General features: G+C 50.6%; 7 protein-coding genes across 7 annotated transcripts; 5 read left to right on the top strand and 2 right to left on the bottom strand.

Moving 5' to 3' along the window:
* Window positions 1–741: 741 nt before the first annotated feature.
* TGAM01_v204330 (tRNA dimethylallyltransferase) lies at window positions 742–2,215 on the bottom strand (the record flags this gene model as incomplete). The annotated part of the gene is made up of 2 exons (XM_018808247.2): window positions 742–2,037; window positions 2,099–2,215. The coding sequence occupies 2 exons, from the start codon at window positions 2,213–2,215 to the stop codon at window positions 742–744; spliced, it is 1,413 nt and encodes a 470-aa protein (XP_018658518.2).
* A 530-nt stretch (window positions 2,216–2,745) lies between these two features.
* On the top strand, window positions 2,746–4,362 carry TGAM01_v204329 (protein transporter SEC61 subunit alpha; the record flags this gene model as incomplete). Its single annotated transcript, XM_018808246.1, has 3 exons — window positions 2,746–2,755; window positions 2,886–4,230; window positions 4,287–4,362. 3 exons carry the CDS (start codon window positions 2,746–2,748, stop codon window positions 4,360–4,362), a joined length of 1,431 nt encoding a protein of 476 aa, XP_018658517.1.
* Window positions 4,363–5,133: 771 nt separating this feature from the next.
* TGAM01_v204328 (hypothetical protein) lies at window positions 5,134–6,600 on the top strand (the record flags this gene model as incomplete). The annotated part of the gene is made up of 3 exons (XM_024549400.1): window positions 5,134–5,607; window positions 5,681–6,423; window positions 6,489–6,600. 3 exons carry the CDS (start codon window positions 5,134–5,136, stop codon window positions 6,598–6,600), a joined length of 1,329 nt encoding a protein of 442 aa, XP_024405864.1.
* Window positions 6,601–10,415: 3,815 nt separating this feature from the next.
* TGAM01_v204327 (hypothetical protein) lies at window positions 10,416–15,581 on the top strand (the record flags this gene model as incomplete). The annotated part of the gene is made up of 2 exons (XM_024549399.1): window positions 10,416–10,483; window positions 10,565–15,581. 2 exons carry the CDS (start codon window positions 10,416–10,418, stop codon window positions 15,579–15,581), a joined length of 5,085 nt encoding a protein of 1,694 aa, XP_024405863.1.
* A 758-nt stretch (window positions 15,582–16,339) lies between these two features.
* TGAM01_v204325 (hypothetical protein) lies at window positions 16,340–17,741 on the bottom strand (the record flags this gene model as incomplete). Its single annotated transcript, XM_018808243.2, has 2 exons — window positions 16,340–17,147; window positions 17,266–17,741. The coding sequence occupies 2 exons, from the start codon at window positions 17,739–17,741 to the stop codon at window positions 16,340–16,342; spliced, it is 1,284 nt and encodes a 427-aa protein (XP_018658514.2).
* Window positions 17,742–19,045: 1,304 nt separating this feature from the next.
* TGAM01_v204326 (hypothetical protein) lies at window positions 19,046–20,329 on the top strand (the record flags this gene model as incomplete). The annotated part of the gene is made up of 1 exon (XM_018808242.1): window positions 19,046–20,329. One exon carries the CDS (start codon window positions 19,046–19,048, stop codon window positions 20,327–20,329), a length of 1,284 nt encoding a protein of 427 aa, XP_018658513.1.
* A 633-nt stretch (window positions 20,330–20,962) lies between these two features.
* Window positions 20,963–22,312, top strand: TGAM01_v204324 (hypothetical protein; the record flags this gene model as incomplete). The annotated part of the gene is made up of 3 exons (XM_024549398.1): window positions 20,963–21,041; window positions 21,300–21,737; window positions 21,864–22,312. The coding sequence occupies 3 exons, from the start codon at window positions 20,963–20,965 to the stop codon at window positions 22,310–22,312; spliced, it is 966 nt and encodes a 321-aa protein (XP_024405862.1).
* Window positions 22,313–22,346: the final 34 nt, after the last annotated feature.

The raw sequence follows: 22,346 nt of genomic DNA, 5'->3' as shown, positions 1-22,346 counted from the left end.
TGAGAAGCAGACGTCTTGAGAAGAATACGTCCCGCCTTGCGTGAAGCGCTTTCGCACGATTCTTATTGTCTATCCTTTACTTGATATTCCTCGACAATCAACTGGTTGGCCGTTTTGCACTGACGACCAAGGCTGAGATCCTTGGTCCAATATGTTGTACACAGACATGGCGACGACAGCCATCGTTGGTCGCCTCTGTGGAATCACTCATTCTTTTCGTATACTCTTTTTACCTTTTGTTTCTTTTGTATTGGGTGGGAGTTTCAAGGCGCATGTTTCGGAAGGTGGAGAGCAATTTCTTGCATCATCATGCCCCGGGTTTATCGCCATTGCGGTTTTGCTCTGTCGTTTTGACTGGCACAGGAGGCTCCGGGCGTTGGAATCTGTTTGAATGAAGAATGAAATCATGAATTTAGAAAGAGTAACAGCATTGAGTATATCATTTGAATATATTGTTATGCAATGCCCAGATGGGCAATGGTCAATCAGATTGAACTATTGTATGTGTTTGTCAGATTCTTTCGATCTGACTTTTACCTCTCATTGCCATCGTGAAGCAGCAGGTTAAATTCACCTTACCCACGCCACCAGGGCTTGAGTGTGAGTAGACGAAAAGTAATCATCTCCATGGAGGGGTGAGAATGAGGTACGGATTATCCGAATGCAACCCCAAGATTTGCGTGATACCACTGGCTTATGCCGTCGGTGTATCAAAACTGCGACGTTGCGACGTTGCGACGTTCAAGCAGCAAATATCGAGGTCACGTCGGGATCTGAGGATGCTTCAGCATCGGAGGGGGTATCCAAGGTGTCGTCTACTGGTACAAGCGCAAGCCTCTTCTTCTTTTTCATGACTCGCTTGTGGCCAGCACTCTTGATGTGCCTATTCCAAGCCTGCTCTGTCAAGCAGACCGTTTGGCATATCTCGCACGTCCTTTTACAAGGAATTGCTTTCGGCGGGGGCTCACTCACTCGTGTGAGCACCTCGCGAGCCAATTCTGATAGCTCTGTGTGGGCTGGTTGAGGTTCCCCAGAGAGGAACTTTGCAGTTATCTCAGCAGCAGGTTCTACAACTTTGGACTTGAACTGAGAGACATCGGTACTGTCAACCAAGTACAAGCTTTCGAAGGCCTTGGGGACTTGCTCCTTGAGACGTGGGATCTGCTTCAGCCTGATCCAGCGAGTCTGAGAGTTGGCATATCGGCGTGTCGCCGCTTTCATATCTTCCATTGCGCTGGACTTGAGTTTTGCAAGATCAGCTAGATCCTTTCCTTCTTCCTTGGCGGACAGATATGGCTCAAACTGCTTGTAGCCAATAGATTGCCATATACCCTTTGTCATGTTCAGAATCTGACCTTCAGCGGTCTTCTTCTTTTTCATGTCGTAAAGCTCTTGAACCTCGTCCAATAGTCCAGCGTCGAGCATCTTGTCTACTCGACTGTCCAATCGCTCAACAAGAGTTTCACGTTCCGAGTAGACCCAGAACATCAACTTCTCCCAGGGTTGATTGGTCTCTGACTCTTGAGCAGTCGCAGCTTTGCGTTTCTCTTGTTCCGCATACAACTCGGATGCAGGTCTGCCCGTATGCAGATAAATTTCCAGTGATCGCTGGATCTTGCGCCTATCATTCGGATGCCATCTCTCCGCCATTGCCGGATCGACCTTCTTTAGCTCTTCAAGCAATACATCTGTAGGCTCCTCTAGGATCGGAAATGATGAGGAAGGATTGATTTGAACATCGTCAAGGATAACGTCTTTAAAAAGGAGTGGATCAACATAATATTGAGTCCCTCCAACGAGAATGGGTAGGTTTCCCCGGCTGCGGATTTCACGAATGACTTTAGTAGCTTCTGACTTGTAGTCTTCTACATCCCACGGGGCATGGTCAAGCGGAATATGGCCCAAAAGATGATGCGGGATACCGCGTCGCTCCTCCACGCTGATTTTGTTTGTTATGATGGGTAGACCATCATACAGCTGCATAGCATCAGAATTGATGATTTCGCCCTTGAATCGAGTTGCTAATTCTACGGCTAGCTGTGTAAAGTTATCAGAATGTGAATCATATGCACGTTGCAGTGAGACCAAAGACGCCTACCTCTGATTTACCCGTGCCTGTAGAGCCCAAGACAACCAGCAACGGTTCGGCTGGAGCTGTATGGGTGGTCATCATAGATACATGGCGCCGCAGCGTGAAACCCTGGCGACCAAGCATTCGACAACAGACCGAATCAGGGTCCCATGCCCACCAAAAAGGCGGCGGCCGATAGTAAGCAGTGGCCGAGAGGATCCTGCAATGTGTCTTCTCAGGCGCAACTCCAGAGAAGCTTCCTCTTCCAGCAGCGCGGCAGCCTTTAAATTAACACAGGCAGCACCAGAAAAATAATAGAACAAATTCGAAACGGAACAGTCATCCACCCCACTTCAGGCTCGTTGATCCAGCGAATCTCGCGCGCTGGAGTGGCTCGAACTGGTTGGCTCCGCAGACCCCTTGCTGCGGTCGAGGCCAGCTTTCTTCTCGCCATCGGCCGGTCACGTGCAACCCCATCGTTTCGGGCCACATCAACATTTCGGCTTGAAGCCAGATCGCAACCTTCTCTCCAGCTCCCTTCATCACTCTCTCTCCCATTGATTAACCTTCTTTCTTCCCCCCGAGCTCATCCCAGCTCAAACTTTTTCCTCCTTTCTTTTTTCATTGGATGAATTAGTTTTTTCTTTCTCGGGCTCCCCCCTCCAGTCGCCGCCATGAGTTCTCGTGAGTTGCATCTTCATCTCTCCCCCGCCAAGCTTCCGGCCAGCTTGCGTCGCGCGCGCGCACACGATTCGCCAGAAACGCGCAATTGATTGTCAATGGCACGCCGCTAACACGGGCAATGCCGCTGCAGTACGTTTTCTCGACCTGGTCAAGCCGTTCGTGCCGTTCCTCCCCGAGGTTCAGCAGCCGGAAACCAAGATTCCCTTCAACCAGAAGTTGATGTGGACGGCCTTGACGCTCCTCATCTTCTTGGTCATGAGCCAGATGCCGCTGTACGGCATTGTCTCCTCCGACAACTCGGATCCCCTATACTGGCTGCGAATGGTCATGGCGAGTAATCGAGGTACTCTGATGGAGCTGGGTATCACCCCCATCATCTCCTCTGGCATGGTTTTCCAGCTCCTTGCGGGCACCCACCTCATTGACGTCAACCTCGACCTCAAGTCGGATCGCGAGCTCTACCAGACTGCCCAGAAGCTCTTTGCCTTCATCCTGTCTGCCGGTACCGCTACCGTCTACGTTTTCACCGGCCTCTACGGAACCCCCTCCGACCTCGGTGCCGGTATTGTTTTCCTGCTGATCCTCCAATTGGTTGTTGCCGGCATGATTGTTATCCTGCTCGACGAGCTCCTGCAAAAGGGCTACGGTCTTGGCAGCGGTATCTCTCTGTTCATCGCCACCAACATTTGCGAGTCCATCATGTGGAAGGCTTTCTCTCCTACCACCATCAACACTGGCCGTGGCCCCGAGTTTGAGGGTGCTGTTATCGCTCTCTTCCACCTCTTGATGACCTGGCCCAACAAGCAGCGTGCTCTCCAGGAGGCTTTCTACCGCCAGAACCTCCCCAACATCATGAACCTGTTGGCCACCATCATGGTCTTTGTTGCCATCATCTACCTCCAGGGCTTCCGAGTTGAGATCCCCGTCAAGTCCAACCGCCAACGTGGTGCCCGCGGCTCATACCCCGTCCGTCTGTTCTACACATCCAACATGCCCATCATGCTGCAGTCCGCTCTCTCTTCCAACGTCTTCCTGATCAGCCAGATGCTCTTCTCTCGCTTCTCTGAGAACCTGCTGGTCCGCCTCTTTGGTGTCTGGGAAGCCAAGGACGGTACTTCTCAGCTCCACGCCGTCTCCGGTCTCGTCTACTACATGTCTCCTCCTCTCAACTTCAAGGAGGCTCTTCTCGACCCTATCCACACCGCCGTCTACATTGTCTACATGCTCGGAGCTTGTGCTCTTTTCTCCAAGACTTGGATTGAGGTCTCCGGCTCCAGCCCCCGTGATGTTGCCAAGCAGCTCAAGGATCAGGGCCTTGTGATGGCCGGACACCGTGACCAGAGCATGTACAAGGAGCTCAAGCGCATCATTCCTACTGCTGCTGCCTTCGGCGGTGCCTGCATTGGTGCTCTGTCCGTTTTGAGCGACCTCATGGGCGCCCTTGGCTCTGGTACTGGTACCCTTCTCGCTGTTACGTAAGTCTTTCTTATTCCAAAAAGTATGAAATACAATTCAAACTAACATTACCTAGCATCATCTATGGCTACTTCGAGATTGCGGCCAAGGAGGGTGATCTTGCCGGTATGAAGGGCATGATCATGGGTTAATTAAACCTATGTGAGAGAGCGAGAGGAGGGTTTGATTCTCTAATAAAATCACTTTATCTCCGTTATCAAGGGTTATTCTTGATTGCCTGGGAATATTAGTTATGTAACAATAAGGGAATATCATTTATAGGGGCTAAGGAGTATGACACAAAAATATAAAACGGAATGTACGATTTTTTTTCTTAATAGCGACTGGGGTTCATAGCCTAAGCTGAGATTCGGGACGGACGTTCGACAAGAGTGTACGAATACGGCGCCACAATTAGCAACTGGCAATTCAAATAGGGTGGATAGCTAATATCTTTATTCATCCTCTGGCTTTTGCAAATTACCTTTCTTTATTTGAGCAACACAGACCTGAAAGAGACGGGAGCCCGTGCCGCTCAGCCCGGTTTTTATGGCTTTGGGGTTTTGGCGGGGAAAAGCTCGTGGCGTCTGTTGCTTTATACGGAGAAATACCCGCGTTTATCGAGCGCTAACATGGAAACGGCACTTAGCAGCTGGGGCTAAAACCCGCTAAACTTGTTTAATCACCATCATGCAACAACAGGCTCGCCATGTTGAAAAGAGCCTGTCGTCATCGGCCAGGGCCTACGGCTCTTGTTGCTCTCGTAGTCTCGATTGACATTCGCGACACATCCGAGCTCTCCAATGGACTGTTTATAACCACGCGCAGGCAACCTCTGAAACCCGGCGACAAGAACCAAGTGCTACAGCGGACTCTCCAATAGAGCTCGCGACAAGCAGCCTGCCGCTGAGACACAATTGAAGATGCCAGCTAGGAACAGGCGCTTCTTCACGCGCGAACCATTCCGCAATGATGATCGATTGACGCTGCAGCACGCCGAAGGGCCGTTTCGCTTTCTCAACCCGACACGCGCTCATTTCGACCACTCCCAATTATGCGCTGATGCGACGTCCAACAAAGTAGCGACGCCGCAAGAGAGCGGCGACGATGTAGAAGCCAGACACGAGCCGCCGAAACACGTCGCGGAATCCAATGTCCCCGCTAGGAATATCAGATTCTTGTGGCGGTCGCGAGACAACCGAAAGGGCAGACATCCTCTACTAGTCCAGCAAGCGCGTGCTGGGGAGGATGCGCCTTTCCTGGCACCGAGACGATCGTCGCATCCGAAAGAGATTATGAAAACTATCATCAAGACGTTTACATATTATCCAATATGGGACATTTCGTGGCTAGTGGCCTTTATATTTACCTGGGGAAGCGTGGTTTGGGTCATAAACGTATGTTTCACTTGCTGTTATATAACAACATTGAGCGCGGGCAAAGTGATGATCTAATGATGCAATTCAATAGGCCTTCTTCGTGTGGCTTCCCGTGGCAGCCCCCTCTACCGAATTCAACAACGAAATCACCGATGGCGGTGGTATAACCGCCTTTATTGGCGCGATAATCTTCTTCGAGTTCGGCTCCATCTTGCTCATCTTCGAGGCCATCAACGCGAATAGTGCGGGTTGCTTTGGCTGGGCCGTTGAACAATTAGTCGATGGTGAGAAGAAAGGTAGCCCGAAGCTACGAGTGGTTGCGGCTCATAGACATTGCCACCATCATCACCAGAATAAACGCAACCTTGTTGGGAAATGTTCGTCAGCCACCGTGGCCGAAGCTCGTCCGGATTCCAGCAGTGCGGATGAGAAGAGGCAATGGCAATGGTTCCCGTCATGGTATGAACTGCGCACACATTGTCTTCATGAACTGGGCTTCCTTGCTGGGTGTGCACAGCTCTTTGGTGCCACTGTCTTTGGTGTCTCTGGGTTTACCGCCTTGCCGGGCATCCAGAACCACCTCACGCCGCAATGGCGGCTCAATGCTGCGTACTGGATCCCCCAGGTCGTTGGCGGCAGTGGCTTCATCGTCAGCAGCTCATTGTACATGTTGGAAACGCAGCAAAAATGGTGGAAGCCCGCGCCGAAACTTTTGGGATGGCATATTGCTTTTTGGAATCTTATCGGAGCGTTTGGATTCACGCTCAGTGGCGCGTTGGGGATGGCGTATAATAATTCGGGCGCACAGTATGAGGCTGGGCTGGCTACGTTCTGGTAAGTCTTTACTTTTATCGACCCTTCATCTTTGGGGCTCTTTTTGCTGACTTAAATGTTCTTAGGGGTTCCTGGGCTTTCTTAATTGGTAGCTACTTGCAGCTTTATGAAAGTTTGAATAAGCATCCTGTGGAAGAAGTGTCATCGATGAAGGATTTTACAACTGTAGATGGGTAGAGCGTTGCGGGTTCGAGACATCTACTGTTTGAAAAAGAATTTCGGCTTTGAAAGCAGGTAGCATTAATGCGTAAATGACAATAATCAAGAGAAAAGTTACCCAGCACCCCGATTCTGTTCTTCGGCACTCAAGCTATAATGTACCTATGCTGCTGCTGCTATTGCTGCGATCACTGCTATCACTGCTATTACTGCTATTACTGCTATTACAGTTATGTAGATGTATTTAATATGTGGACTAGGTGCCTTATTGCGCTACAGCTGGGGTGCTGGATAACTTCTCCCATGATCAACAGCACAGTTCACCACCAGTTCGAGAGATTGTTTATCAACTGGACAGGTACTGCTCATTTTATACCTAAATTAATGATACTTGCCCTGCTCCGCATATGAGAATGATCACTATCATATGCGGAGAAGAGTCGATATGAGTAAGTTCAATCCAGGGTGAGCATATCAATTCAAGGATCGTATTTGTCAGCGTCAGAATAGTAGTCAGAAAGACGGTGAGCTCTCGGCGTAGTAAAGAGACTTTTGTGATGTCCTTGCATGGCTACTCACCTGGACTCTGTACCCCGTCGTGGTAAAGGTATGCAAACGGAGATGTCATCAACAAGAGTCGGGTGACAGCCAGCAATGCATTAATCTTACTTTCCGCTATTTCTTGTCAATCTACCCGGTAGCCTACGCAACTTTAAGGAGGCGAGATCTGATACCCAATATCTGCATCTGTGTGTCAATTGACCAACCGTCGCAGTCGTTAACTCAATGCGATTAAGCGCCGCTATCACAAGGTCTCATGACACACACTTCACAGGGCTGGGATATTTGCGGGGAACTTGTTCGGGTCAATATTTCGAGATGATTACAGCAATTATTACTACAAATCTTTGCACGACGGCGATTTGGAACGATCTTCTCGACGCTGCATGTCAAGCACCGTGGGAAAAAATATGGCAGCGAACGAAAAACGAATTGAGACATTACTTGGGCCATCAGACGCAGTGATACCAATACTTACCTACATGTACTTACTGCTTGCCATATACGGGAAGCGGCTAATCCATGCATCGCGATGCCGGCTGCTTTCCTATCTGAGCGGTGCGTGTGACGCTCGTCATTTTCTCCGACGCAATCTTGCCGCTGTCAAGATAGCCGAAAAGATTATTCTTTCTCAGCCAAATGATCCTAAGCAGCATCCAAGCTGGTGGCTGATAAAAGTGAGGATGATGAAACAAAGCTCCCAAGTTCGGATGAACCCTTCGCGGAGCTTGGGCCTCCAGCAAACCGAGGCCATGTGGAGAGTGGCGTGCGTGCCGGGGTGTGCCATGCAGGGATCCATGCACATGGCGTTGGCTGCATGTAGCTTTGTGGCTGCCCTTTTGCATGGCAAATTGATCGAGGCGAGCCGCGGTGTTCTTGATAGTAGCAGAAACCACGAAGTTGCAGTAGCGACTAGGTAAGAAAATTGGCGCTTTCGGGATCGCTTTCGGGATCGCTTGCTGCATCCTGTAGGATTAAGACACCATCTTCTACTCCGCAAACACACACACTCACAGAATAATCCATCCTTGCTGGACGTCACTAGTAGGCATTACGGAATAAGAAGGCTGGATGGGATGAGGCGCTGCCATAGCGGTGAGTCACGACGGTAAGCACAAAGAGAGACGGAGGCTCGTGCTGGCAGACAGACAAGCAGACTTAAGGGGAAGGTGGAGTTGGTTGGAAGAAGTGGACTGGCTCTTTGTTAGCGCGAGTGAAATGGATGTATGAATGAGAGATGGATGAAGGAAATAGACGAAGGAAGATTGAAATGCTGAAAGCTGATATTCGGATTGGAAAAGCGAGGGCGGCGATTAAGCGGTAGGTATGCAGCACGTCGATAGTTGTATAGCGGAATACCAGTTGCTCGCATCCGTCTGATGGGCTGGGGTTGATATTGGATTTAGAGGGCAGGGAGGGTGTGTAGCGCCCTGGATTAACAGGAACCGGGGCAGAGAAGGAATTGGAACGTTTGTCGAGCCAAGCGCATCGCGTAGAATCTGGTGACTCAATGGCTGAGTGAGTGAGTCGACGCTATTAAAAGACAATCAATGACTGGGAATGCAAGAGATGTAGCAGCGCAGATGCAGGTGATGATCGGCCTGCGAGATTGGTCACAGTTGGAGATGGAGCGCGGCGAACATATGATATGATACAAGTAGCTGTGAAGTACTTTTGCGGCCCTTTTTAAGCTTCTCGCGCTAGTGGCTGCGGTCTGAGCACGGACGGCGGATGTGAGTTACCGAGCAATACTTTGATCTCTTGCTGCATTATCAATCATGCGTATTACACGCGAGACCAGAGCCCAGAGACAGCACTCACGAGAGCTTCACTTCTCCCAGCGGTTACCGTTACCGGTATGTAATGGCATTACTGGCGATTGGCAAGTCACAATCGAGGTACCATTCGTCTAAGCGTACGGGATACGGAATACAACCCTACGTGAGCTTTAACGGAAGAACTGGTACCAGTTGCCCCGAACCAGCCTACAGTACTACTAGTAGCATTGATGTCTTCTCGCAACAGCGCCGCAACTGCCATCCAGTACTTGTATGAGAGGCATGTTCGCTCATGTGGCACTAAACCAACTGCAATCACCTTATTGCCCGACAAACCATCATGTGAAGGTGCGGGCGAATGCATTTGCACTAATGCACCTGCTGCCGTGTGACTCTTCCTACGCTCTCATTGAGCTGTCTCTGAGGTTGATCGTCATATCGGCTCGACAGAGACCTGTGAACGGGCGGGAGCAAGCAGAGATATAGATATCTGTCAAGAGCCGCTGTGCTGTTGACAAAAGAAGCCATCGACTGATGCCTCGATCGAATATACACGACTCAGCATGTTATTTTCTTGTTCATCTTTTTGCTTCATTGTAGGTCCCCTTGGCAGAAGCTTGCTGCAACACTAGGCCACCATACTTTGTCTGGCTCGCCGGTGGCGGTACGAGGTGCATGCTCCGCACGTTATACAAGCACGTTCAATTCGATTACAGGGTGCAGCAGCCCGTTGCCTTGGGTAAGGATCGCCTGCAAAATTCCCCGGTGGAACCGCTACCGCCACTGAAAGGGAAAAAAAAAAAAAAAAAGTGCCTCTGGCTTCATGTGTCATGGATATTTCCATCTTCTCCACCGCATCGCGCGCAAAGCTTCCAGTTCCCTGCTCCGCCGCCTCCCCACTGATAAGTGCTCCATGCCCTATTAGTCTGGCGGCTTTACGGCGTGCAGCCCGCTGCGACCCAGTGGCCTCGGTGCCTGCGCTGCACTACAGGCTGCGGCATGCCTGTGCGTGCGTCCGCGCCGTGTCCCTTATCCACAGGCGGTATTGTCGCTGGCGCTAGCAGTGCTAGCAAGCTCCACATTGCTGTCGTCTTTTCGACGTCCCATCACGGCCTTTCTTTCTCTTCTTCCCCTTCCACGTTACTGGCCCTCTTGCTCTCCTTTCTTTTGTTCGCGCATTCGCTGACACCATGAGTGTATAGAGCGGCAGGAGGAACGCGCTGGGATCCGGAGACAAGTCGCACTGGCACTGTCAGTGCTCTTCTTTTATCGTCCGACTTCTTTTGCTCTCTTCTTACACCGCCGACGTCTGCCCCGCGACATTCCCGGACTCGCCAGCTTCGGCGCCGCTCTGACGCTACCGGGATCGCCAAAGCTTCCTACCTCGAATCGGGGAGCCGCCAGCTTGTTCGAAACAAACATATTCACTAGTATCGCTACGGTTCTATCATACAATATCCCTGGGCAGCTCTACACCTCCAAATCAGAATCAACATGGGCTTTGCTCAGTGCTCGTGGCCGCCTTGGCAGGTCGATGACCTCACCCAGTGCTTCCAAAGAGAGTAGGTTCTCGATGCGCGCGCTTCTTCCCTTCTCTGTGCATTACGATTCATGAACAATTCGGCTAAATGTAAAACCAACAGCTACCTCAGCGTCCTCTTTCCATTAATAATAATCGGCATTTCTTTCTTGCGCCTCTCGTGGTCCAGCATTGGCCGTGTCGTGCGCAGTGGCAAGAATAAGGGTTATAGCTCTGTTTCTGCCTCCGACGTTACGCCAAATCACACGGATATCCCTCCCCTTGTCGATGAATCCGAAGACAGCGATGACGACGACCTCGAGATCAACGGTGGCCGCTTGGCCCTGGCGAAAGTGACCTCTAGGGGTTCAATTGTCCAAGCCGATACTCCCACTGCTCAGCGCTTCTCGCAATTCATCGAAGAGCTTGCTCTGGTTGGCCTCGTTGCTGTCAATGCAATTGCTCTTATAACTGGTGATTTTGGACCGGGTGGCCGTCTTGCCGCCATTGCTGGGCTTACGACTTGGATTTACACCTTGATTTTGGCCACGCTACGTGTTGTGCTGGGCGCCTCCAAATGGCGAATCCCTTACATCTGGAACCACACCGCCACTATCTACGGCTGCAAATGGACCCTGTCACTCCTCGTCTTCCGCTCTGCTATTATCCATCCTTATACGAAGCTTTCTCAGACTCTCATCTTTGTCGAATTCGCTCTCAACTCTTTGCTCTTCGGTATTGCTGCCTCCACTAGAAAGGGCAACAAAACTGTCGTACTGGAATGGGAGGATGGGATCGAGCCCTCGCGAGAGCCCCTTGCCAGTCTCTTTTCGATCGCCACTTTCTCGTGGGTCGATGCCATCGTCTGGCAAGGTTGGAAGAAGCCCCTAGACATGGAGGATGTTTGGAATCTCCTGCCCAAGGACAAATCCACTGCCATCATTGCCGACTATAGGCTTGTGAAGAAGACGACTGCCCTTTCATGGCACTTGCTCAAATATTTCCGCAGTATGCTCATCATGCAATGTGCATTGGCGGCTGTCGCTGGTATTTTTACTTTTGCTCCCACCCTGCTGCTCAAGGCCATCCTTCAGTATGTAGAACGCCCCGATGACGCGCCTGTCAGCGTTCTCTGGCTCCTTGTAATTGGCCTCCCAATCCTTGATACTCTTCGTTCGTACTGCGATGGCATGGCCCTGTGGATTGGCCGCAGGATCTGTATCCGCGTCCGTGCTATCATTGTCGGTGACATTTACGCCAAGGCGCTGCGTCGGAAGGCTGCCGCTGGCAAAGACAAAGTACTGCTCGGCGACAAGGCCAAATCTACCAAGGATCAAGACGAAGAGTCTGACAGCCAAGATGCCATTAGTAAAATCAAACGCGCGCTCGGTTTTGGCGGCAAGAAGCAGAAAAAGGCTGCCAGCACCGATGACGCCGAAGCTGCTGGTCCTATCAAGGCCACCGAGGGCGAAGATGAGCAAGCCAACTTGGGAACCATCATCAACCTCATGTCAGTCGACAGCTTCAAAATTGCCGAAATTACTGCCTACTTGCATTTCCTGTGCGCTTCGGCCCCCACTCAGCTGGTCATCTCCGTCTTCTTGCTGTGGCAGGTCATGGGCCTCAGCGCCATTCCCGGCATCGTTGTCATGGTCTTCCTTTTGCCCGTCAACTACATGCTGGCTCGTGGCTTCAACATCACTTCAAAGAACATTATGGCTGCTACTGACAAGCGCATCAATGTGACAAACGAGATCCTCCAGAATATTCGCATTATCAAATACTTCGCCTGGGAACGACGATTCGGCAAGATTGTGGATGAGAAGCGTCAGGCCGAACTCAAAGCTCTTCGCTCCCGATTTATGCTCTGGGCTCTCGCGGTTGCCATCTGGAACTCGGTTCCTGTACTCATCACGTTTTTCTCTTTCCTGGTGTACACACTCATTGAGAAGAAGCCGCTATATCCCTCTGTTGCGTTCACGGCCATCTCTCTCTTTATGCTTCTTCGTGTTCCTCTCGATCTCCTCGGTGACATGTTCGCCCACGTCCAGGAAGCTAAGGTCTCTATTGATCGAGTTGAGGAATATCTTATGGAGGAAGAAACGGAGAAGTACAAGCAGCTCGGCCTGGATAACGTGGATGAAGATGGCAAGAAGCACATTGGCTTTAGAGACGCAACTCTTATTTGGGGTGGCAAAGACAGTGTTGCCGAAGATGGCTCCAGGGCTTTCCGACTGCTTGATCTTGATGTCGACTTCCAAATTGGCAAGCTGAACATCATTGCAGGTCCCACTGGTTCTGGTAAAACATCCATGCTTATGGGCCTTCTCGGCGAAATGACACTTGTAGAGGGCAGGGTATTCTGCCCCGGTGGCCGCAGCCGAGAGGATGTTCGCCCTGATCCTGAGACTGGCCTTGCCGATACAGTTGCATATGTCGCCCAAGCTGCTTGGTTGGTCAACGCTAACATTAAAGACAACATCATCTTTGCCGCGCCTTTTGATGAACAGAGATACAAAGATGTCATCGTTGCATGTGCTCTTGAGCGAGATCTCGAAATTCTGGATCACGGCGATCAGACCCTGGTTGGTGAGAAGGGTATCACGCTCTCTGGTGGCCAGAAACAACGGATTTCCTTGGCTCGTGCTCTCTACTCGAACTCGGCTCACATTCTCTTGGATGACTGTCTCAGCGCTGTTGATTCGCACACGGCTCAATGGATCTTCACCAACTGCATCAACGGTCCCCTGATGAAGGGTCGTACCTGCATTCTCGTCACTCACAACATTCAGCTCTGTGTGCCCTCATCCGACTATGTGGTCCTGCTTGACAATGGAAGAGTCACCGCCCAGGGACCTTCACAAGAAGTTATCGCTTCCGGCAAGCTCGGCGAGGAAATTCAGCGTTCCCGACCTGCTTCTCATACTGCATCTCGTGTTCCGTCTCGCGTCCCTTCGAGCGTTGGTGACGAGGAGACCATGGTTAATAGCAACGGCGATGCATCTGATGCCGCAAGCACCTCTAAGAAAGACAAGAAGAAGGAACAGCCTCCACAGGAGGAAACTAAAGCAAGTGGATCCGTCAAATGGTCTGTCCTCAGGATCTACCTTGCGTCCATGGGACCCTGGTGGTTCTGGCTCGTCGCTTTCATGGTTTTTGGCATGCAGCAACTCTCGACTGTTGCAACGAATATTTGGGTCAGACAGTGGGCCAACCAATACATCCAAGAGGAGAACGTCACGGTTGTTTTCGGTTCCATGTCAGCTACTTACGGTACCGAGTCCTTCCCCAAGGGTTCTTGGGCGTCTATTGCCAACCTTGGCAAAGCATATCCTCCTCAGAGCGAGCCAAGTCTGCGTGTGCCAGACGGCCAGATTGCGCTCGGGGCCAAGGCCATGCCAGACGTCAATGTCGCCTACTATCTCGGAGGACTCGCCGTTATTGGTGCACTCGGCGCGGCGGCTGCCCTAATTCGAGATGTTTGGATCTTTTTTGGTTCTTTGACTGCTTCCAGGCGACTCCACGACCGTCTCATCACCTCTGTGACCCGAGCCAAATTCAAGTTTTTCGATGTCACTCCTCTCGGCCAACTGATGAACCGTTTTAGCAAAGATCTCGAGGCCGTCGATCAAGACATCGCACCCACCGCTATTGGCGTGATGACCTGTGCCCTCTCCCTTATCGTGACCGTTGCCCTCATTGCTTACATTACTCCTGGCTTCCTTATCGCTGCTTTCCTCATTGCGGTTCTTTTCTACGTTGTCGCCGCTTTCTATCTCCGTGCATCTCGCGATTTGAAGCGTCTGGAATCCGTTCAACGCAGCCCGCTCTTCCAGCAGTTTGGCGAAACTCTCAGTGGTATGACTACGATTAGAGCTTACGGCGACGAGCGACGCTTCATCCGTGATAATCTGGCCAAGATCAATACTCAGAGCCGACCTTTCATCTACCTGTGGGCCTGTAACAGATGGCTCGCATTCCGAGCTGATTTGCTGGGCAACTTTGTATCTTTCTTCGCAGGTGTCTTCATCATCATTAACCTGGGCAGGATCGATGCCGGTGCGGCTGGTATCTCGCTGAGCTATGCGATGAATTTCACGGAGAACGTCCTGTGGCTGGTCCGCCAGTATGGCATGAATGAGCAAAACATGAACTCGATGGAACGTGTCAAGGAATATCTGGATGTTGAGCAAGAAGCAGATGCTATCATCGAGGATAGCCGGCCGCCAAAAAATTGGCCCGCTGAGGGTGGAGTCGAATTTGTCAAGTACTCTACTCGTTATCGTGCCGAGCTGGATCCGGTTCTTAGAGGCATCTCTCTCAAGATCAATCCCAGAGAGAAGGTTGGTATCGTCGGCCGAACCGGTGCAGGCAAGAGCTCATTGACGTTGGCCATCTTCCGTGCGCTGGAAGCTGACTCCGGAAGCATCGTTATTGACGGCATTGACATCAGCAAGATTGGTCTCCAGGATCTCCGGGAAAACATCACCATTGTGCCTCAGGATCCCACCCTCTTCATGGGCACGATCCGAACCAACCTTGACCCCTTTGATCAATATACCGACGAAGAAGTATTTGAAGCTCTGCGACGTGTGCAGCTAATCGGACCTGATGAAGCCACTACTCCTAGTGCTCCCACTACTCCCGCCATCCAAGTCACCGCCGAAGGTGAGAGCGCAGAAGGTTCATCCGGTTCAAGAACACCGTCAGTTGCCACGAACAAGAACGTCTTCCTCGATTTGGAATCTCCTGTAACCGAATCCGGCTCCAATCTTTCTCAGGGTCAACGACAACTCTTGTGTCTGGCACGAGCAATGCTGAAGAAGCCAACCGTCATGGTCATGGACGAGGCCACGGCATCTATCGATTACAACACAGACTCCAAGATCCAAGAAACCATCCGCGAACTCACAGGAACCGTCATCACAATCGCTCACCGTCTCCAGACCATTGTCGACTATGACAAGGTCCTGGTTCTCGACAAGGGTGAGGTCGTCGAATTTGACCACCCGTGGGAGCTGATCAACCGGAAGGATGGAACTTTCAGAAGCATGTGTGAGACAAGCGGCGACATGGATATCTTGGTCAAAGCAGCCAAGAAGAAGTGGGAGGAAGGCCAGCTATTAAGCATTGGAGAGTGAACGAACGAGATTAAAAAAAAAAAAAAAGCGACTGGGGTGAAATAAAACATCTGCATTGTTCATCATCAGAAGAAAAGCGTCTCTAGAAATAGGAAGAGAAAAAGGGGACCCCCTTTGGAAGCATATACAGGCACCGAGGAGTTGGATTTCCTCGGATGCAGGCTCCTAATTTTATTGTTATTATTCTCTCCATTGGAAATACATGCGAGAGAGCGGGTAGGGGATACAAAACATTATGTATGAGCATGAATAGTAATTATATATTCCAAGTTATTGATAGTACATGAATGTATTATTGGGCACACTTTCCTTTGAGCCCAATCTGATGTTTGTAAGGTTTATACCATAAAAAAAAGGAAAACCCTGGCCTGCTGAGCCTACACCCATTACTCACTAATGTCAGATCCGGCTTCATTTCCGAAATCAGTGGTGTTCAAAATATGAAGAGAATGCTTGAGCATCCTGACTTTTTAAATAAAGAAGAGTTGTTCAGCACCTCAATCTTGTTTTCCGGTACTCCAGCTGTATCATGGGCTACTGCTGCTATTATTACTACTACATGCACCACATGCACCACATGTACTGCTGCTACTGCTGCTACTACTGCTATTTTTAATATATTTAGTAGTCGTATATGTATATGCTAATAAGTGGGTGGACTGGCTGCCTTATTACGCTACAACTGCGGACTTGAATAATGAAATCGAAATCGAGTGCTGAACAATTTCTCCCTTGTCTAATTATGTGGTCTATGGCTACTATTTCGTACGTCCGACACCAGCAGCTGGCTGGCTGCCCCTTTCATTCAATCTAAACCCTGAGCCATATTTACCACCAAAGGACGGATCGTTTTCTCTTACATTGACATTGACGTATTGCGTCGTTCGGTCTATAGACAATTGTTGCAGAGAGGCATCTGTCATGGATCCTAACCACTGCGAGGAGAAATTTCCAACTTTTATGTTCTTGGCGTTTAGGAGATCTCCCACGGTCGATATGAGAATCTGCTGGCTGTTGTCCTCGGCGGAAACGTCACCAAAGACGTGTACTCTCTGCCTAGAGGCCTGGTCGGCCGCCATGTTACAAACCTCGAGGCATTGCTTGGCTATATCAATCTCCTTTAGGAGTCGAGCCCGATCCTGCTCAAACTCATCGGGCCGCAATGATACCTCCGTACTTAGTGATTTCGCCGATAGGTCGACGAGCCGTTTTTGCAAGTCTGTAATCATGAGTACCATTCTGTCTCTGGCCTCGCTTAGCGCGATGGCTGTCTGGCGGCGATCTTGGTTCGGCTCAGCATCCAGACGCTGCATATTATCTTGCAAGGACTGTATATGAGACCGCGCACTCTCGCAGATGAGGATGCACTGCTGAGCACTTTGCCTTTCCTCCTCCATTCGCTTGACACTCGATCCAGCATTGGGGTCAGGCTCAGAGCGCGAACGGTCGGCGATGGCAGCTAATTTGTCGTCGATGCTCTGAAGATGAGCCTCGAGATCAGCGGTTGTCTCTTGAATCATCTCATTGTACTGATCCAACGCTTCGCGAGTCATTTTGACATTTGTCCTATTCATCTAGAGTCAGCATTATATAGAAAGAAAGAAAACCAGTCAACCAGCACGTATGACTGCCTTTGTCGAAAGCTATAAGCTGAAATCAGATGCAGCTACCAGGGGCGACGAACATATTAAGGCTGCCAAGAGCAATAGCAATGGTAGATTTATAGCCGGATAGCATGTCTTTAAAGTCTCTGATATCGCCACCCATGTATCTGATCTGAGCCCAGTCTCGGAAGCTCGTTCGCGAGCCAGCAGGCGCATGTTTGGTACACTTTATGATGACGGCATTAAACTCCTGGCATGTCTGGTGGCAACACAGTACCGGAAGCTTCAGCATAGAGACAATGGGCCCTTCATCAGTAACGACATTTTTGAGCGATTCGAGAACCTGTATGAGCGACTCGAGCTCGGAGCGTAGATCTCGAATCGTCCGCTCGTAATTTCGAAAGGACTGGATCGTCTCATGGAGAGATTTGCCAGCCTGGATTGCGCTCGTTAGGAGCGTCAGGACGCCGCATGATATGTCGATGGAACTCATGCTGTCTGTCCAGGCGTTCTGTATCGCTAGAATGATGGTGAATTTTTGCTTCGAAAGGTGCATTTGATAACTCGAGGGGTGGAACAACGAGACGCATGGATTTATACGCCTGCTAGAGTGCGAAACTGACGCCTTACTCAGACTCACCCGCAGCCTTATTATCTAGCTGTGGGGTAAGCAGTTTGGCGCGCGCGAAACCATACGCCGAATTGTATAAGAGAGCCACCCGTACGCAGCTGTGGCTTTATTGGACCAATCGTTGTCATTGATGCATCTCCAGCGCCTGGTAGCGGCCTCCCATTCTCGCGTACAGCAGTTGTTGGTTGTGTTACGTGCTAGTAGTAAGAATAGCAGTGCTGCTAATCGCAGACTTGAATCTGCTCCGAGAATGGCATGGCGAGGTGGTGATGGCGGTGGGGTAAGTTGAGGTGAAGGATGCCTTGGGCGCCTAATCACGAGCAAAGTTAGGCCAGCGATGAGCTGCTTCCAAAGCTTAGAGCGAGCGTTCAGCAGCGACGGTCAAACATTATTCCACGAAGCTTCTTTGGCCCCTCATACCCTGTCCATCAAGGGTCATATTGTGTGAATCATTGTTTGTATGAGTATGTTTCGACTAATCTCCGTAGGCCATGCTGCTGTTTATTGCCCGCTGCTCCAAACTCAGCTTCGGCGCACTTGGAACATGATTTCTGTTTCAACCGGTCTTTTTCGTCTCGCTTCGTCTCACACCCAAATCCTCGTGTAAACCGCAGATTCGGCCGTTTCCAGAAAGGGAATCATGCCACGAACGAGTGGAGGCGGAGGCGACGTAAGCTGCTGGGCTTGCACCTACAATGTCCTCGCACTTGTTCTTTCATAGCGCCATTCAGCCGCATGGGTAGGCGCTATTAGCACTAGCCGACTGTTAGCAGGCCTTGATGTCGACGCACTTGTGCATCTTCACGCACCCACCGCCCATAAGGTACCTACGCCTGGTCCCATCTCGGGCCTGGTGACTGCCTAAGGGGCGGAGAGTAATAAGCAACAAAGCCACCCGCCAAGGCCAGATTGTGTTTCTTTCCTTCTTGCCAACTGTCTTGTCGAGAATCGAGATCTGGCGACTCTGGAGTTGAAGAGAGAGAGAGCTGATTGATAAGCACGAGCGTGAGAAAAAGAAGAGAAAAAGAAAAGAGGAAAAGAGTCCAGAGATTGGAGACATCCAGGCAGCGGCAAGCGTACCCACGCGTGTACGTCGTACCTTCCACCGACTTTAAGCTTCTTTTTGCTTATCGATTCCACCAAACTTATTTTCTTCAACACCAGACCTATTTTCCTTACTCCTACTTTTTGAGTTACTCTCCTGCCTCATAGCCAACTCCTCCGACACTATGGGCAAGCCGGACTTTCTGCCGCCTGCGTCTCCCGCAAATGGACCTGTTACTCCGTTGACCGAGTCTGCAAGCTCCATCTCTCTCAATCCAACCACTTCCACATACTCTGCCTCCAATCTCGGCAACCATCGCCAGACGTATTTCGACGATGATCCCGCCGAAATCGCTGCCGATGACCTCCCTCCCCTCTATGACGAGCACGAGAACGATGCTGTTCCTTTCATCGACCCTCTGGCCCCTGCCGCGGGCCCTGCAGCTACCGGCCTGACTATTGAGCCATTCAAGCGTGATGCTCGCTCAGACACCGTCTATTACATGGACCCGCGCCTCGACTCCGATCCCAAATTCCTCAACGAAACCCTTGTCCACCTCTCACAATTGCCTCCTCGGCCTTTTGCCCAAATCCGCGGCACTCACACCGAGACTCGCCGAAAGTCAGATGACAAGACCGAGCAGGTCACAGTAGTTGATTTTGACATTGAGATCGAGCTCACACATCTGCTTTACACCAACATTCAAGATCCTACAAATGGGGCTTGGCGAGAAATGCGATCCGTCGGCAACCTCGAAAAGGTTCGCCGTGGAACCATCTTCGCAACTCGTGCTCCCGGTTTCGGTGGTAGCGGTGGCATTATTGAGAATGGCGAGCCCACCGTCGAGGAATGGTGCCACCGCTTCTGCGCCAGCCGAGCTGGCCTCAAGAACATGGCTTTTGAGCGCCGTGTTACCGGCTGGGACTGGGATTATTTGAAGAAACATCTGGAGCGCCTGGTCAAGGATACCAACTATCGCGGCCACACCAGCATCACATTCCCGGTGAGGAACTCGCGCGTGGAGATTTACAATGCTTGCCGCGTGAACCAAATGCGCTTGACCAAGTGGATCGAGGTCATGTTTATGCTGACGCTCATGTTCCTCTTTGCATGGCCCTACCTGTTCTTCCGCACCAAGCGCTGGGAAACAGTCTACACCGAATGGTCCATGAGCCGCCAGGAGCCAGATGGCACAGGCTGCATGGAACGTCGATATACTTCCATGAGTGAGGCACAGTGGTATCACATGTGGGCGAGAGCCATCCAGAAAGCCGTGTTGGAACGCAGGCAGGGACACCTTGACCAGGGAGACGTCGAGAGGGCTGATCAGCCGGCCGATCAAGCTGGCGGCTTTGCTGGCATGGTACAAGCTGGTGTAGAGGCTATGGGGGTTGTAAACCGATCATTTGGATGGGGAGGCGATAGCGGCAGTGCTGGAGGTTCACGCTTCAAGTTTGGAAGGCGTTGATTGAGCTATGGCTTCTATAGCTTTGGTAAAGAAGCATGATCATGAAAGACTGGAGATGCGCATTTTCATTAGACACTGGACTCCTCTCCTCCCTCACTTCTCTACACAACAACATTTTTCATTGGGTCATTCTGGAGTTACAGGGTAGCATGATGCTTTCAAAAAGGCGAAGCAATCGGTCAACTATTGTACAATCTTTAGTCATTTTTTTCTTCTGGTTATTATACATACACTACTGTCTACGCACCTTCTAAAATCATCTGTTTATGATCTATCTACTGTTGATTGCTGTTTGCTTTCTCTCTCTCATCTCTATTGTTCTCGTAGAAAACCAATGGAAGCTATCAAATGCGGATCCCGCTCGGACCAATGAATTTGCCCCGCCGATCTGCTTAAACGCGGCTGACATGCCATCACTAAGCAAACTGGCTTCCAGCTCTCATTACATTTACATCTCGCCTTCTGCTCTCTATATCTAGACTAAAACTCGCAAAATCACACATTCTCAATTCCTGTCCGCATTACGTCGACATACCATTTAGAAAATCGACACGGGAGTCCGAGTGACCCTCTTTCAAATTGCTTCCCCCCCGCATCACTGAGAAGATACGGAACGAGTTGACAAGCAGAAGAATGGACATCTCCAACCCGCGGAGGATTCTGGCTGTTAGCCTGGAAGGCTCAGAATCGCATCTGAGCCGTGTTCTCAAAGGTACATCTATATTTCCTTTGAAGTTATTTATACTGGATTGTTTGGGAGGGTGCGTCTTTTATTAGGCGAGGTCTATTCGCGACCTTTTGGCGTTGAAGAGGATACGCGAGTTCTCAAGATGCATTCATCGTCATCGCCCCTTTTTGGGAAAAGGCTTCACATATTATCTATGGACCTATATCTCGTTAAACAGTGGATCAGACGAATCGTTATTCTTTTCTTGTTAATTGAAAGAGCTAGGCTAACTTGGTCTGGAAGATCTCACGGGCTCATCCCCAGAATCCTCATCAGCCTCACTAGCAGGTATCACCCACGACCTTGAGCTCAAAACACCCTACTACACAGCCTCCATCCCAATCTGGTTAGATGTCATCGCATCGCCTTCAGAATGGGCCTCATCGTTTCTATCCGAAGAGGCCCACGAGGTCCTTGCCGTTTTGGGCGGCCTTATCCTCGTCTTTGTGATACCGAATGAGAAGCCTGCTGCTTTGACTCGGGATGACCAACCTCCTAGTCTGATTCGACATGTGAGCAGTGTCGTTCAGGATGGCCTGGGTGGGTGGAATTGGGATGGGGTGAGGCTGGCTATTGGGATTGGCGAGGGCGACGCCGATGAGTGGGATGAGCTGTGTGCGGAAGCTGGAATGGAGTTTGTTCAGCTTAAAAGTGGGCAAATGGAAAAGAATGAATTTGGAGGTATGATTGATCCTTTCATCCTTTTTTCTTTTTGTCCATTTTCACATCTCTCTTTCACTGTGCCTGCCGTGTACTGCACGGCTATTGAAGCAAAACATCTCACTGAAACGTAAAACGCACCAACAGAAAAGACGGGTATCCCCCGCGTCCGGGAAGCACTGGAATCAAACGACTGGGAGCATATATTTGTTGGAGATCCATTATCTGACTCTGACGAGGCGCATTCTGAAAAGTCCGACGGCGCCGACGATTTCAACCCAGAGAGCTTAGAATTTGGCGTCGACCGTTCTGATTTCGAAGGCCTGCGCATGGCGATATGGGAGACGAGTCATCGCGAAACAGGCGATTCCGAAGATGCCGACACGGCCAATGCACCGAAGACTTCAGATGTAGCGGGTGGCTCTGCCGCCGACGCAAAGGACGAAGACGGTGAGCTTGGCGATGAGGACATTGCAAAGGTGGAAAAGATGATGAGAAAGCTTCAAGCGGCGAAAGAGATGGGCGAGGGCATGAGTGAGGCGCAAAGAAAGCGATTGGCAGCTAGGGCAGTGGAGGAGGTGATGCGAGAGCTGTGAAAGCTGAAGAGTTTTTGTAATCTGTTTTTCTTTT

This window comes from Trichoderma gamsii (assembly GCF_001481775.2).
Source record: "Trichoderma gamsii strain T6085 chromosome Unknown Scaffold_12.2, whole genome shotgun sequence".
Classification (NCBI taxonomy): Eukaryota; Fungi; Ascomycota; class Sordariomycetes; order Hypocreales; family Hypocreaceae; genus Trichoderma; species Trichoderma gamsii.
Note: the sequence above shows the minus strand (reverse complement) of the source record. Positions and strands in the feature narration are given on the sequence as shown.